The 16,871-nt window shown below is 51.9% G+C and overlaps 1 protein-coding gene across 1 annotated transcript in view; it reads right to left on the reverse strand.

Annotated features, from left to right (window-relative positions):
- Positions 1 to 542: 542 nt before the first annotated feature.
- GLB1L3 (galactosidase beta 1 like 3) overlaps positions 543 to 16,871 on the reverse strand; it is an 18,162-nt gene continuing 1,833 nt past the window's right edge. The window contains 19 exon segments of the mRNA XM_045585359.1: positions 543 to 885; positions 1,022 to 1,138; positions 1,445 to 1,556; positions 2,105 to 2,192; positions 2,889 to 2,969; positions 3,466 to 3,535; positions 4,092 to 4,232; positions 5,494 to 5,600; positions 6,513 to 6,593; positions 7,419 to 7,556; positions 8,636 to 8,720; positions 9,405 to 9,469; positions 10,511 to 10,592; positions 10,725 to 10,817; positions 12,568 to 12,676; positions 13,612 to 13,707; positions 14,378 to 14,446; positions 15,058 to 15,273; positions 15,536 to 15,661. Coding sequence (XP_045441315.1) covers positions 808 to 885; positions 1,022 to 1,138; positions 1,445 to 1,556; positions 2,105 to 2,192; positions 2,889 to 2,969; positions 3,466 to 3,535; positions 4,092 to 4,232; positions 5,494 to 5,600; positions 6,513 to 6,593; positions 7,419 to 7,556; positions 8,636 to 8,720; positions 9,405 to 9,469; positions 10,511 to 10,592; positions 10,725 to 10,817; positions 12,568 to 12,676; positions 13,612 to 13,707; positions 14,378 to 14,446; positions 15,058 to 15,273; positions 15,536 to 15,661 — 1,954 coding nt within the window. The 3' untranslated portion in view covers positions 543 to 807.

Below are 16,871 nucleotides of genomic sequence, written 5' to 3' on the forward strand. Positions count from 1 at the left end.
TTCACTCTGTAAAAAAACAATAAAATATATATATATTTTTAAAAAGAATGTGATTTGTTATCAAAGGGGTCATTTGCAAAAATTGGTTGGCTTGTTCATGCACGTGTATCTCATCCCACTAATATCTGCGCGCTACCAGCAAGAGCTGAGTCTGTACCCAAAGGGCTGAGGAGCAAGAAGACAGAATGCCCAGGGCCAGGTTTCGCTGTCGGACAGGCTAGCACCAAACAACCAAATGTCTGTTCCTCTCTGATTGCAGGTGATGCACCAGGTCACCTTGGAAACACACAGGCTGCTGGGAAATGCCATGGGACATTGTTCACTCTCCCCTGCACTCCCCCTCCTACTACACGAGCCTGCATACATACACATACACATACACACACACACACACACACGCACAAATTCTCCAGTCAGCATATGAAATACTCTGGCATGGAATAATTAAGAGCAGTAATTCTTAGTCTTTCCTAGGCCAGAGACCCCCCCCAACTGAGTATGAAGAAGCAGAGATACACACAGCTTGTTTTTATTGTATTCCCATTTGCCTAAAGGCACATTTAATTAGAGGATAATAACCTGCTAAGGACTAAGCTTTAACTACGTAAATCTAGTCACTGTCGATTTGAAGGCTTTTTTAAGGCCTAAAAATAGGCAGCATATGACTATACCACAATATATAACCATTTCCCTGCTGAACATTATGTTCAGTATTTGCTCTTGCAGACAACAGTTTGGTGTTCTAGACATAAATCTTCCTCCTGAAAATCTGCTGGTAGACAACTCCAACAATCCACCAAAAACATGTTACGGCACCGTCTCAAGTTTGGGTGTATCTGTAGTTTGGATGGACGAACCACTCTTGCTTCTTTCAAACACAATGATCTAGGAAGAACAGAAGGGCTCACAGTGAGAGGTGGTAAGCCTGTTCAATACAGGATGAGAAAGATGCTGCGATTTGGCTCCTGGGGATGAAGGTAGGTCTGAAAATGCCAGAGGTGTCAAGGCAGGGATGCCTCACCTTGTTGTCTTCTGGGTGCAGCCAGGCACCAGGAATGTACAGTGTCTGCTGTGGTCCGATATCCCAGTATCGCCCAAGGTTTCAGCCATTGATGAACACAAATCCGTAACTCCAGTCCTGGAAGGGATGGAGGCTTGAGATGGGACACACACACACACACACACACACACACAGATTCACACGGGCAACGTACAAGCTAAGGTGCTTGGGGAGTGAGAACAAGACTGAGAAGCTTCATGGCACTGGCAGCGAGTTCACACGGGATGTGTTCTAGAACAAGCGTGTCAAACTCGAGGCCCAAGGGCCGCATGTGACCCATGATGAATATTTTTGTGGCCCAGCCAATATAATGGTATGTAAGACACGCTTTTAAAAAGAAAGAACAGGGGGTTGCGAGGGCAGAGAGGAGAGGGGCTCACTTACTGGCAGCCTCAGGAAGGTGTCCCTGGGAGAAGGGCCAGCCCGCAGGGTGCCCAGATAGAAGGCGGGGCCCAGGGAGCTGTTGGAGACAGGCCTCCAGGCGGCAGAGCGGAGCCTGGAAAGGGGGCCACCCTTTGAGGGAAAGGAAAGCCCTTTCCCTGTTCTAGTCCCAGAATGGACCCGGGATTCCCACGCAGGGACCAGGGCTCTGTTTCCATGGGGCACTCAGACGTGAAGCATTAAAATGAGAAACAGGAGGCTTGTTCCAGGACTTCGGTCCTGACTCTAAAGACTCTATCATCCTCAGTAAATCACTTCCATTCTCGGAATCTTGGGCTCTTCGCCTGCAAAGTGCAGAGTTTGAAATCTCTGAGCGGCCCTAACCGGTTTGGCTCAGTGGATAGAGCGTCAGCCTGCAGACTGAAGGGTCCCAGGTTCGATTCCGGTCAAGGGCATGTATCTTGGTTGCGGGCACATCCCCAGTAGGGGGTGTGCAGGAGGCAGCTGATGGATGTTTCTCTCTCATCGATGTTTCTAAATCTCTATCCCTCTCCCTTCTTCTCTGTAAAAATATCAAAACATATATTTAAAAAAAAGAAAAGAAAAAGAAATCTCTGAGTACCCTGATCCTTCCAAATCTCCCGTGAATAAATGGGAACATACCTCTCAAAGAAGCTAGTCTTCATTTCCAGAGAATAGATAGTGAACCCCTCCAGGAGGGTGCCATTGATGGTCACGGGGCCAGTTACTCCTGCGGAGGGAGGGAGGAAAGAACACAGCGAGGCACTGAAGCTCTCTCTCGGCGTCTGGGACCAAGAAAAGCAGGCAGCAGACATCTTGTGCCAGGCTTTAGCCAGGGGGGCATACACTTGTCTAACTTGCTGCGACAGAGTGTTTCTTGTATGTTTTCATACGCAAGGCCTACCGAGGAAGTCAACCCACTTAATATCGGAGCTTTTGCCCGGCCGGCACGACTCAGCGGTAGAGCATCAACTATGAACCAGGAGGTCATGGTTCGATTCCAGGTCAGGGCACATGCTCGGGTTGCAAGCTTATTCCCCAGTAGGGGGCATGCATGGCACAGCCGATCCATGATTCTCTCTCATCATTGATGATTCTCTCTCTCTCTGAAATCAATAAAATCAATAGAAATCAATATTTTTTATCAATTTTTTTTTTTTTTTATAAAACCAGAGCTTTCCCTGGAATTCGCCAGCTGAGCCTGGATCCTGCTACAGGACAAACCACCACTCACTTCCCTGCCCTGAAAAAATGAAGGAGGCAGGACAATAGAGAGGGAAGGAGTCCTTCCCTTCAATCCTGGACCCTAAGTCTCCCTCTGCCTACATGGCTCGTTCTTCCTTCCCAGCTCCAACTCAGCTCCCGTCGGAGGGTCCGAGTGACCACGAAGAGAACGGACGGCCTGTGTCTCAGACCTAGAGCCCACCTTTCCGCTGCTCTTGAATTTTCCACGAATAGTTGACTCTTCCTCGGTTCTCCACCAGGATCCTCAGGAGCTGGCATTCCTGTGGGGGATAGACCAGTTCATGAAACCCACACAGTCACACAGGGTGTTACTCTAGCACCCGCCTTTCCTCTGAGTCCCACATGGAAAGACAAGCAAGTGGGAGACAGGATACCCCCACTGCCGGCCATCCTCCCTCTCTCTAAGCACCTCGAGTGCTCCTGTCCCATACCCACACTCTCCTCTCTTCCCCTGGTCTGCCTCAGGGAGGCCAGAGAGACGCAGCTGTGCCTTTGGTAGAGACCAGACCCGCGGCTGCTGGTTGGCTCGGGGCTTAAAGGGGAAATTCCATTCACGCTGAAGCTTGTAGACTGCAGCGCCTGGTGTATCCGGGCCTGGGAGAGGCGGTGATGCTCAGAGCTCCAGACGAACACTTCCTGCCGGGGCCCTAAGTGACCAGCCATGCCAATGGGGCAGTGGTAGAGGCGAGGGAGTCATCTCGGAGCCAGGGAGTGGTTGAACTGGAGTCGGAGATCTAGCGGCATCGAGATTCTTGAATTGACTGCAGGGATGTTCAAGGCCTCGTGACCATCATCCAGAGTCCCTATACGTGTCTCATTCAAAAACACCTGCAGAAGAAGAGCTGGGGTCAGACTCCCTGAGGAGAGGGCAGAGAGGGCTCTGGTTTAGGCAGGAGGTCACTGTAAGGGTGGCACCAGCCTTGGTGCTCACACGTGGCTGGGAGCTGGCAGGGAGGCAACCGTGGACTTGGTTGTGATAAAGCAGAAAGCCAGGCTCTTTGGTGTGAGCTTATGTTCTCAATGCCTCACACATAGTAGATGCTTTAAGCTGCTACCGAACAGCCCTAGCCGGTTTGGCTCAGTGGATAAAGCATCAGCCTGTGGACTGCAGGGTCCCAGGTTCCATTCCGGTTAAGGGCACTTAGCTGGGTTGTGGGGCTTGATTCCCAGTGAGGGGTGTGCAGGAGGCAGCCGATCAATGATTCTCTCTCATCGTTGATGTTTCTCTCTCTCTCTCTCTCTGAAATCAATAAAAATATTTTTAAATAAACATAAATAAATTACTACCACACAGTAAAGTTGACCAGCGACTAACCACCCTGCCCACGAGCAGAGCTGGGCTGCGTGTGCTGCTTACGGCCAAGGCCAGCCTGCTGGCCCCTACCTGTGCCGCGTCTCGAACGTCCGCACGGAGCAGGCCTCCGGAGCAGATGCGCGTCTCATAAAGCACGAACCCGTAGGACTGGCCGTTCCCAGCGTTGACGGGGAGACTCTCCATGTTGACTGGTGCGCTGGATATGACCGGCTGTGAGAGAGCCGAGGCGGACATGGGAGCCACGCTGAGAAGTCAGGATCCTTCCCCCTAAGACCCTTGTCTTTTTGTTGTGCCCCCGAATGCTCCCCAAAGTCCTCTGGATGAGAAAGGCTAAGACATCTGTGTGCTGATGCTTTGTATCGACGCTGACCAGGAAACTCAGGGCGGTGGGAGGGGAAGGGGCATGGGACAGGAAGCAATGACTGTCATCATCAATTGATAAACAGAGCAGAGCCCAAACCGGGTTGGCTCAGTGGATAGCGCATAGGCCTGAAGACTGAAAGGTCCCAGGTTCGATTCTGGTCAAGGGCATGTACCTTGATTGTGGGCACATCCCCAGTAGGAGGTGTGCAAGAGGCAGCTGATGGATGATTCTCTCTCATCAATGTTTCTAACTCTCTATCCCTCTCTCTTCCTCTCTGTAAAAAAATCAATAAAATATATTTAAAAAAAACACAACAGAGCAGATAAGTAATGTTCTATCATCATTGAAGCCAAGTAAAGAATTATGCACTAAACAAGCATGTCAGGCACTGCTTTTTATCTAAAATGGTGATGAGAAGAGGTAAAATCAATCTGAATTTAAGACTTGACATGTTTCAAACAGTTTCCAAACTTTTCTTTAAAACAGGGAAGGTTGTTTCATTTTAAAGGGCGATCGGGGACCTGTAGAACTTCCGAGGTTTGGCCTAGGTCAGTGGTCGGCAGACTCATGAGTCAGCAGAGCCAAATATCAACAGGACAATGATGGAAATTTCTTATGAGAGCCAAATTTTTAAAACTCAAACTTCTTCTAATGCCAATTCTTCAACATAGACTCACCCAGGCCCTGGTATTTTGTAGAAGAGCCACACTCAAGGGGCCAAAGAGCTGCATGTGGCTCGTGAGCCTCGGTTTGCCGACCATGGGCCTAGTGGATGGTGAAGAAGAATCGGAAACCCACTTTCCCGGTTCCCAGCTCAGCAGCCTTTCCCAAAGGGACCATGTGGGCCCACAAGAGCATTCACCAAATGGGTTTGCTGGAGTTGGGAAATAGGACCCTCTCACCCCCAGCCTCTCCCCCATCCCACTCATCCTCCCAGTCCAAGCAGCCCCTTCACAGTCCGCCAGGAAGGAGCGCGTGGTCTGGCCCCATCGTTCTGAACTGGGGCAAAAGGCAGAGGATTCGTTTTCACACTGTCCAGGAAAAAGCCTGGAGAGAATCTCTCTGTGGCCTAGACCTGCTCCCCCTAAGCGCCCAGGCAGCACTCACCTCGTTTAAGTGCTGTAGGGCATCCCACAGCGGCAGGTACAGGGACGGCCTCACAGGAGGATACACAGCCTTGGGAATGAGCGCAGGTAAGGCGGGCAGGGGAGATGCTGCAACGAGAGTGGGCCATGGGGTGAGACGTGCCTTCTCCCAGCCTCCCCAGCCCTATATGTAAGCTCTCATATCCCAGGACCAACCAGTAAAGGGGTCCTCCCCTGGCTCATGGCTGTACTTCTCCAAGAGTAATGAAAAACTGTCAAGAGCGAGGTTGCAACCCTAGCCGTTTGGCTCAGTGTATAGAGCGCTGGCCTGCGGACTGAAGGGTCCCGGGTTCGATTCCGGTCAAGGGCATGTGCCTCGGTTTGCAGGCTCCTCTTATGCAGGAGGCAACCAATCAATGTCTTTCTCTCACATCGATATTTCTCACTGTTTTCCCCTCTCTTTTCTATTCTCTCTAAAAATCAATGGGAAAATATCCTTGGGTGAGAATTTTTAAAAAGAAAGAAAGAGTGCGGTTGCAGCCAATCTGTATGCATGGAGAGCTGACAGATACAGACCCTGAAAGGGTAGTGTTGGCTGTATAGACCAAAGGCCCTTAGGGGGTAAGACCTGCGCCTTATGCCTCTAGGCAAAGCCAGTGGATATCTACTTTCTAGCAAACAGTAGATGGTTAGCCAACTTTCCTTAGAGAAATAAAATGTAACAGAATGATTTTTGCTATTGTCTGTAAAGGTATTATGTTATACATCATAGTAAGAGCTTTACAAACGGTAATTTTCACAACCATTATAGAAGATGGGTGTCCTTGTGTTCACGTTTTAGAGAAGAGACAGAGGCTGAAACGGCTTAATAACACTCAGCCAGACCACACAGCTTCTCCGTGAACAGACCAGGATTTGAACTTGTGACCCTTGCTCTGAAGCCCTTCGTTAAGCTTATGCCCACAGGGGAAACCCTTCCCTGCCCTCACCCTCCCAATACACCAGAGGGCCAGCCCTCGAGTAAAAATGGTGGCTGAGTACCTAAGACGGATCCAAGGAGTTTCCGAAGCTCGAAATATTTCTCCGTATAGTCCCCGGCCTCTGTCAGAACAGCGTCATAGTCTGCAAGACACCAGGGCACTGTCACTGGCAGAGCCCGTTTGGGCACTTCTGGTGGAGATGGGGCAGATCCACCAGGGGGAGACAGAAGACACAGGCTCCCCACCCCTGGCCCAGTCCAGCCCAGGCTAGGCTGTGTGGGACCAATGCCAATCTAGCTAGGAGTGTTTCCCATCGCCCTTTCTGAGACTCTGAGGCTGCTGGAACCCTGGGCATATCCTCCGCTTCACTCTCCTCTTCCTTCCATCCTGATTGCCCAGCTGTGCTGTCGGTGCCCTTCTAGCAATCACCATTTGTTTTGTTTTTTGTTTGTTTGTTTGTTTGTTTTTGTGTGTGTGTTTTTTTTTTTTGGTGTGTTTTTTGTTTTTGTCTTTTTACAGAGAGGAAGGGAGAGGGTTAGAGAGTCAGAAACATCCATCAGCTGTCTCCTGCACACCTCCTACTGGGGATGTGCCTGCAACCAAGGTACATGCCCCTGACCGGAATTGAACCTGGGACCCTTCAGTCTGCAGGCCGATGCTCTATCCACTGAGCAACACCGGTTAGGGCTAGCAATCACCATTTGTAATATCTCTCTTTCTCTCTCTCTCTCTGGAGGTTCAAGTCAAGGGGTTAATGTACATGAACTTCAGGTCCTGGGCAGCCCCATCTACTGCAGTGATAGCCTGGGGCATTATGAACATCACAGAAGAAAGATACATAGGTCGGAAAATCCTCACTGCTCAGCAGGGATTATGGGTCAAGAACCGGGGGTGCCAGAATATGTTTTTGGAGTCTCCAGCACCCCCACTGCCGGAGGGGAGGGGGGCCAAACTGGCGATTACTTGCCATAGCTGGTGACGACGCTGCTGTACTCCCCAAAGTCCATGGCCCCGTTGATGAACCCAAAGTTGGTCCCACCATGGAACATATACGTGTTGAAGGAGATCTCCGATTTGATAAATTCAGACACGGTTTTTATGACAGCTATAGAGGCGAAATATAAGGAAGGAGAGAAAAATTGAAAGCCGTGGATTTGAAAAGACAGATGCGCCTCCTATGTTCGTTGCAGCATTTTTACCACAGCCAAGACATGGAGCCTAAGAATGTTCATCTGTAGACAACTGAAGAGAGAACAGGTAGCACGTATATACCTGGACTATTCCTCCGCCATGAAAAGAATGCAATCTTACCACCTGCAGCAACATGGGTGGAACTAGACGGTGTTATGCAATCAGTCAGACTGAGAAAGACAAATACCATATGATTTCCCTTCACTCGGAAGGGAAGGAAGGCTTCCTTGGTCAAGGGGTGCATGCTGAGAGCTGGACTGAATCCCGGCCCTTAGTTCCAGGATCTACCCTCTCGACCATCACTGCCAGCTCCTGATAATGACTGCCACGCGTGTGCCAACTCCCCAGCAATGGTCTGTGCACTTCCCAGAGATGATTAAGAATGTTGGCAAATGGCCCTAGCTCGTTTGGCTTAGTGGCTAGAGCATTGGCCTACAGACTGAAGGGTCCCAGGTTCAATTCTGGTCAGAGGCACACACCTGGGTTGCGGGCTCGATCCCCAGTAAGGGGTGAGCAGGAGGTAGCCGATCAATGATTCTCTTTCATCATTGATGTTTCTCTTTCTCTCTCCCTCTCCCTTCCATTCTGAGACCAATAAAAATATATTTTTTAAAAAAAGAATGTTGGTAAATGCATCCCCTTCTTCAGAGGTGTCATATCTCAGAGGGCTCCGTCACCCCCTGGATGCCCCTCTGTGGGTCTGTCCCCCTCTTTCCTATCTGTCATCCTCTTTGTCTGCCTCAAGCACTTTGTCAGGTAGTGAGTGTTTTACTTCTTACATATCTGTCAGCTCCACCAGAGCACAAGCTCCCTGGGGTAGGAACCAGGTGATTTTTTTTCACCAGGGCCCCGCCAGGCCTAGCCACACCCCCATCCGGGCCATGCGTTGAATGGACAGTCGTGGTTGAATGAGTGGATGGACTAGCAGAGCAGGGTGTGAATAACCTATGACCCGGGGCACTTCTGCTCAGCCCAAACGCTGGAAACACTTACCGTCCGCATTTTTAACCTTGTGTTTACCTCCCCACGTGTCGAACCAGCCGACCCAGTATTCCATAATCATAATGGGCTTATCTATCTGGAAGCAAACAAAGGAAACACCAAGTCAGACAAAAAGAAGAAGAAAAAGAGTCAGAAACACTGAATGCAACGGAGGAGAGTCTGAGGAACTTGGGCTTCTCACTTTTCCCCCAGTCGGCCCGGTGACACCTCTTGCTTCTCCGTTTCCCTAAACATCACAACCTGGTCCTACGAGAAGCTGGCCTGGGCAAAACCAGCTTGGGAACCACAAAGACCTGACTGCAATTCCTCACGTGGAAACTGAAACTCCAAGGTCACATGCTGGTAAGGTCCAGAGACTCCACTCAAGTCCAGGGCTGAGCCAAACATGAGCAGCCACTGAACTATAATGTCCATTAAGGACATCATCCAGAAGAATCCAAGATGGCGCGTAAGAGGGAGTTCCACTCTCCCCCTCCTTGGGCCACATCACAATCACAACTAACCCCTTCCTCTGGTCATCTCCATTAGGTACTCCATGAACAGAGGGGACAGAAGGAGAATGTCCTCCTTATTCCCCCTGATGAAACAGATAAACTCCCTAAAATGCTTTGGAACCTAGGTGAGGCCTCAGGGAAAAGGCTGTATAGTCTTTGTTAAGCCTCCTATCCTCATCGAACACCAGCTATACAGGTTTCGGTGGAGGCTTGAGGGTCATGACAGACGAAGGGGCTACGACTCTTCCTCTCTAAGACATCCTTACCTGCACTGTCTCAAGGTGCATGAAAGTATCCTTCTGAAATGAGTTTATATTGATGGTGGCCAGCACTGTAGAAAGAGGGAGAGAAGCTGCATGAGGCCCTGGGACAACTGCTGCCAGGGGAGGGACAGAGGCCCATGCCTTACACTCGGAAGAAAGTTGTGCTGAGTAGTGAGATAATGAGATGCTACTTGTACCCATGTTGTAACATGCAAAAGGCTGTCATTGGGCATTTGTAAGGACAGTTAAAATTAACCATATTTTGTGCAGAGAAATGGAACAGGCCAAGGTCACACAAATTGATTAGACCCAGGAATTAGACCTGGGGGTAAGAGGAGGTAGGCAAAGGGAGAAAATGGGAACGGAAAGAGACTTTGCTTGGGGCGATGGGTGCACGATGCAGCGTGCAGATGATGCTTTGTTGAGTTGTGCCCTTGAAACCTGTGTGGTTTTGCGAATCAATGTCACCCTGATAATTTTAAGTAATAAATAGATATGGAAAGGTGAGCTGAGGACAGAAGAGCTCCCTCACAGCTGTTGTCGAAGGAAAACAGGATGGAGGAGAAGGATGGCGTTGCTATGGGAACTCTTCGCTTTGACCTTGGGCTCTCCTAGCGATACCACCTCTCCAGGGCCCACTTCAACGTGCATGGCAAAGAGAGGCCTCAGAGATATTCTTGGTTCTAGCCCTGACCGGTTTGGCTCAGTGGATAGAGCGCAACCTGTGGACTGAAAGGTCCCAGGTTTGATTCCGGTCAAGGGCATGTACCTTGGTTGTGGGCACATCTCCAGTGGGGGGTGTGCAGGAGGCGGCTGATCGATGATTCTCTCTCATTGACGTTTCTAACTCTCTATCCCTTTCCCTTACTCTCTGTACAAAAAACAATGATATAGATAGATATAGATATAGATATAGACATGGATATAGATCTAGATATAGATATAGATATAGATATATAGATATAGATATAGATATAGATATAGATATAGATATAGATATAGATATAGATATAGATATAGATATTCTTGGTTCTTTCTGACACTTGTTAAAAATTGAAACTGGGGGTGAAGCACTTCCGTGCTCCCTGAAAATAAGCTGAAGTGCATACCTCCTTCTATGCTGCCTTCGAGCACATCTTTCTCCGCGTCTGAGGTCAAGAGCAGTTCCACAATCCCTCTGCTCAGCAGGGCCTGTTGAGAAAACAGAGTGAACCCCCTTTTCCTTCCCCTGTGGGACACCGGCAGAGCCTACCAGGACCCCCAGCCGACTCGGAGGCAGAGGAGGAAGGAAGCAGGAGCACGGAGACCAGCCGGGTTCCTCGCCTGGTGAAGGTACGGCATGTACGTCCAGTCCTTGGCGAACGCACCATACTCATTCTCCACCTGCACCGCGATGACCGGGCCTCCCTGGCGGTACTAGGACGGCAGAGAAAGGGGCAGTGAGGCTGCGGGTGGGAAACCCAGGGCCATGGCGGGGCTGGGAACCCTGACCCAGCTGGTGTGGGCACTCGGCTCCTATTTTTAAAGCCTTCACTTTAAAATAACACTTTTAGAAACTGAGGTGACCCTGACCTGGAGGCACGCTCTCTCCTCTCCCGTCTGATGCTCAGTCACCTGCAAGCCCTTCGGGGGCACAAGGAGTCCCAGTGCCCTAGTCTTTTTCACCACACCCTCCGTGTTTCCACTCCCTTTTTTTAAAAATATATTTTATTGATTTTTTACAGAGAGGAAGAGAGAGGGATAGAGAGAAACATCGATTAGAGAGAGTTATCGATCAGCTGCCTCTTGTGCAACCAAGGTACATGCCCTTGACTGGAATCGAACCTGGGACCTTTCAGTCCGCAGGCCAACCAACGCTTTATCCACTGAGCCAAACTGGTTTCAGCTATTTCCGTTCCTTCTCATACTACCGTATTTTTCGGACCATAAGACGCACTTTTTTCCCCCCAGAAGTGGGGGGAAAAAGTCCCTGCGTCTTATGGTCCAAATATAGCCTACACATATACTTTAAAAAAAAAGTTTTTTTACTTGCCCGGCTCTGTGTGGTCTCTGTGTGCTTGCCCGGCTCTAAAATGGTTCTAAATGCTGCTGTTTACTTTACAGGGTTGATTACATGTGTTTATGACTGTGATGTTGGGTTTTAATGCACATAAAATATTTTAGGACACTATTTGTTTCAGAATCTTTTTTTCTTCATTTCCCTTCTCTAAAAACTGGTGCGTCTTATGGTCCGGAGCGTCTTATGGTCTGAAAAATACGGTAACTAGCTGCTTCAATAGGAGAGCTCATAGCTACACACTCACCTGTTAACACTCCCCCTATCCTTCCTCTCTAAAACCGTTCTTCCTCTCTAAAACCAATTAAAAAATATTATATATATATATATATATATATATATATATATATATATATTGATATATATATATTGATATATATATGCCCCAACTCCAGCTCAGCACTCACCACACACAAACATGCATGCTCTCAACACATGAACACACCCCGAAGGCTTCATCCTGACCAGGCTGCCAAGGACACTAACCACCTAAAACTCCACTAAGTCACAACCTGTGCTCATTCACACGCGACCTGTGCAGTCTTTGCTTTAAAAATAACACTTTTAGAAATTGGGGTGACCCTGATCAGTGAGGCTCAATTGTTGCACGTTGACCTATGAATCAGGAGGTCACGGTGCCATTCCAGGTCAGGGCACATGCCCGGGTTGCAGGCTCCATCCCTAGTAGGAGGCATGCAGGAAGCAGCTGATAAATGTTTCTCTCTCATTGATGTTTCTAACTTTCTATCCCTCTCCCTTTCTCTATGTAAAAAAAAAATCAATAAAAATATTTTTTTAAAAATAAAAATAAAACAGCCAAGATCACTTAGAAGTAGAAATAAGCAGTAGAAACAGCAGTGAGCCTAGAGAACATCAAGTACATTCAAAGAGCCATCATACACCCACGCTCTCTGCTCTGCCGGTCATGGCGGGTGTGATGCGTGTGCTCCCGGAAGCCCTGGGGCGAAGGTGAACTTAGATGAGGGTCTAGAGTGCAAGGGTGTCAGCTTCGGCTCCCAGAGCCTGGGCCCGGCCTGCTCTGTGGCTACGTAGAACCAGCTGTCTCTATGCCTCTCCCTTCAGGAAGGACATGTCAGAAGGCCGTTTTACCTGGAGAGGAAGCACTCTGGCAATCAGATGATCAAAGTATCGATCAACCGCTTGGACAAAGCCCTGGTCGGCTGTCCTCAGCCTCAGCTCCGGGTCCTGCAGCAACCAGCTGGGGGCGAGAGGAGACAAGCTCAGGGCTTGAGACAGGAAGGCAGGAGGGGTCAGGTCAGGCCCTGCAGGTCACCAGCTCCTTCCAGAGCTCCCTCCAGCCCAACTTTATGTCTTCTAATCTGCAGCCCTCACGGGACCTGGAAGATGCTCTCTGGACCATCCTACTGGGCTGTCCGACTGACAAGTGTTGGGTGACAGTTCCCAGCTTAGGAGGTGTGGCAGCTCCATTAAGGCCCTCGGCCGGGAGGGGTGGGGCGAGGCCTCCAGCTGAGCAGAGCAGGCCATTGCTCCTTTGCTAAAATATCCCTTCCCTCATGGTCAGGCCTCTGCGGCTCCTGAGCTGGGTGGGAGAACACGCTCATCCCTGAGGAAACAGAGCCTTGACTGAGCAACGGGAGGAGAGCGCCCCCTGCAGCTGAGCCGGGGACTGCACACACCTGGCAGCTGTGGTGTGAGCAGGAATATGCTCCTGGGTGCTCACCCTGCACCCAGCTGTCTTCACTAAAGGCTGGCAGCCAGAGGAGAGAAGGCAAAGGGAAGGGAGGGGGAACGGAGGAGAGCTGAGGTCTCTCAGCTCAGTGGAGAGCATGGTCTTCCACTAACAAAATAAGAGAAAAGCCAGGGCGGGAGGCGCGGGGGGCGGGGGGGTCTTCAGAACAAATCCAGAGGTCATCAGAGCCCCCTTCCACCTCAGGACAGAGGCCAGAGACGGGACAGGAAGGAAGAGCTGCGACCACCCCATGCTGCCTCTCCCCGCCCAGGCGCCCGCGGCACCAGGACCCACATCTGTGACCGGGACAAGGATGACAGCGGCGCCCGGAGCTTACCGGGCCACCGCAGGCCTTTCCTGAGACACAGGCTCCGAGCTGGCAGATTCCAGCTCTGCTTTTAGTGAAACAGACCGTCACAGCCCTCCCCTCAAAGCACACTCACCTGGGCAGGCCGCCGAGGTCGATCTCGCTGCAGATGTAGGGGCCTGGACGCAGGATCACCCACAGCCCCACCTCCGCGGCCAGCCAGACAAAGGCCCTGGCAAGGTCAATGGTGACCACTCTGAGGACATCCGAGCGGAGGGTGGGGACGAGCCAGCACACACCGCAGGCGGCGGAGCTGCCCGGAGCCTCTGCTGGCCTGCCCTCCTCCCAACCAGAGACAAGGAGAGTGAGGGAAGGCCGAGCCCCCACCCTGCAGAGCAGGTCACCCTGCACCTGTGGTCACAGGCCTGAGGCCCTGCAGCTGGGTTCTCACCAGCTCCCAGCCCAGGACCCTCTGCACAGCCCACCAGGTCATGAGGAGGGGAGCTCTCAGACAGGAGGCGGGGTCCTCGCCCTGAACCTGACCCGACCACCTTGCTGCTTCCAGGGGCAGCCCGCTCCCAGCATGGTGGCGGGACCCCACTGCAGAGCAGGAAGGGCTGACAGGGGACCAGGCTCCTCTGGGCTGCAGTGAGGAGGGCTGGGCCCAGGGAGGCCTGGGCACTGGGAGTAGCAGGCTCCCAGCTGGAGCCTGGCACAGGGTCCCGGTGCAGAGCTGGCACAGGGTCCCGGTGCAGAGCTGGCACCGGGGCCTGAGAACAGGCTCTCCAAGCAGAGCTGAGATGCCACCATGGTCCCTAAACAACCCGCCAGCCCCTTCCCGCCCCCAGGCCCAGGCCCAGGCCAGGCCCAGGCCGGGCCACAGAAGCAGCAGCAGCACGTACTCCAGATCCAGGTTCCCGGAGAAGTCAAATGTGCCTCTCTGGGGCTCGTGGAGGTTCCAGGGGACATAGCTGTGGCAGGAGAGAGGGAAGTACAATAAGCATCTTCTTATTTCTTTCCTAACCAGTCCTAGGTGAGTCCCAAACCTATTTGAAAACCTAGGGTACCATGTTGGAGCAAGCTGAAGTGTCCCATGGCTGTTACACCTGTATTACATGAACAGTGATTGCTTTCAACGGTTCCTTTCTCTGCCACCCGGTTGCGATCTAAGCTGTCAATGATCCTGACTCTAGATTCCTCGGATGGATGCACTAATTATCCCACTCACCACCCATTCTTGGTAATGCCCATTAAAAATGTAAAGAGAAGGGGAAAACACAAGTGTCTAGATATGCCCAATAAGTTATTGCTAGGAATTAATCGAAACAAGAACAGAGGAGGAGTTTCAAAACGATGATGGACATAGACTAAGGAAAGTGACATCATCCGTGTGCACACACGAGAATTGTGAGTCTGAGAGGTAGGTGGCCCGTCGTCATAAAGGGCTCAGCTGGACAGGGCTCATCGGAAGGTGGATGCTCAGGCCGGGCTCCTGACCCAGCTCAGAGGCAGAGACGGACACTCTCTCCCCGGGGCCAGTGGGCAGTGGGCAGCGAGGACCCGGAGGGCGGGCGGCACTCACGTGGTGACAGTGTTGAAGCCACAGGCCTGTAGCTTCAGGAGGCGGTCCCGCCAGTACCCCCGGGGCACCCGGAAGTAGTGGATGGAGCCCCCGAAGATCAGGAACTTGTGCCCCTCCAGAGTGAAGTGCGGGCTGCTCTCAGGGGTGCTTTGCGTCTGAAGTCCCACCAAGCGGTCCTTCAGCTCCAGAGGGGTCAGATGTGACCAGTTAAACCTGCTGAAAGAGAGAGAGAGAGAAAGAGAGAAAGATAAGAAGAAATAGAGATGAAGAGAGAGACAGAGATGAAGAGAGAGACAGAGAGAGAGAGATGAAGAGAGAGACAGAGAGAGAGATGAAGAGAGAGGAGAGACAGCCAAAGCCCAGCGGAAGACATTCTTGCTAGCTCTGTCCACGCTTCTGATACTCTTTTCTCCAGAAAAGGAGATCCCTGACCCCCTCCATCCTACTCCCCTTCCCCCAGGCAGACCTGCTCTCCTGCGGCTTTGGCCCAGCTTCCTCGACAGGAAGCTTCTTTTTCTCTTTATATGTTGCCCGAGGAGCAAAGCCTGCTGAGATCAACGGCAGGAAAAAGACGCTCAGGATTCTTTTCCATGAGAGACGCGGGCTGGAAAGAGAAACAATTCTGAGGGGACGGCACTGGCCTCATCCGAATCTACGGCCCGGAACCCGTCCCTCCAGGCAGGCGAGGGGCCCGGGCACCAGGAGGCTGGGCACACGCAGGGCTCCAGCTAGCCCAGCCCCCTCCCTCTGCAGCCCCTTCCAGTTGGGGAGAGACCTGCAGTCCTAGGAGCCTCTCAGGAGCCAGTGGGACAGGGCCCTGGGGAGGCGGGGAGGCGGGGAGGCGGGGTGGGCTCAGGGCTCAGTGACCGGGAGAGGCCCCTCGGGCACCAGGCTCAGGAAGGACAGGGTGTCCTGCCCTGGGGCAGGGGACAGACGCATCACTAAGGTGCCGGTGGAAGAAAGGTGGAGGGGAAGAGCCTGTAAGGGGGGCTGATGCATCTCAGGCAGATCTGAGGGTCCAGAAGGGCAGCGGGACCAAAGTATCCTGGTCCCAGGTAGGGGCGATGAGTCACCTGAAACGCATCGGGGAACTCATGGCCGGAGGCCAGGGTGCTGAGGTGCCACGCTGCTCCCGCCAACTCCCCCAGGGGGACCGGGTTCAGGTGCGCTGTGGGCTGTGAGCTGTGAGCCACCGTAGCGTGGCACGAGTCCAGGGGTCCGGGGAGTCCGGGGGAGTCCAGTTGCTGCTGGGCAGGGAGGACCAAGCAACAGGTCTGGGCTCTGGGCAGCAAGGTCAGCGTTCTGTGCCCATGGGGCGTGGGACTGCCTACCAAGGGAAGCGAGGCGGGAGGGTCCCTCCTTAAACTGGGTGTCACCAACCAGCCGACCGAGACAGAAAGGCAGACCTGAGTGGGAGGGAAGGAGGACAGCTTGAGCCACACCGTGTTCCAGAGAGAGGGGGGTTGTGCTCCGCCCTCACAGCAACTTGATAGCAAAAGTCCTGATTTTGCCTTGACATTAATAAAAAGGTGAGCCCCAACCGGTGTGGCTCAGTGGATAGGGCGTCGGCCTGCGGACTGAAAGGTCCCAGGTTCCATTCCAGGCAAGGGCATGTACCTGGGTTGCGGGCACACCCCCAGTAGGGGGTGTGCAGGAGGCAGCTGATCGGTGTTTCTAACTCTCTATCCCTCTCCCTTCCTCTCTGTAAAAAATCAATAAAATCTATTAAAAATTTAATAAAATAAAAAGGTGAAATGGTATGCGTGCCACCAAGCGCATAGTCAGCATCATTTTACTTGTTGGATGAAATGTCC

Source organism: Pipistrellus kuhlii, unplaced genomic scaffold (assembly GCF_014108245.1).
Source record: "Pipistrellus kuhlii isolate mPipKuh1 unplaced genomic scaffold, mPipKuh1.p scaffold_m20_p_20, whole genome shotgun sequence".
NCBI lineage: Eukaryota > Metazoa > Chordata > Mammalia > Chiroptera > Vespertilionidae > Pipistrellus > Pipistrellus kuhlii.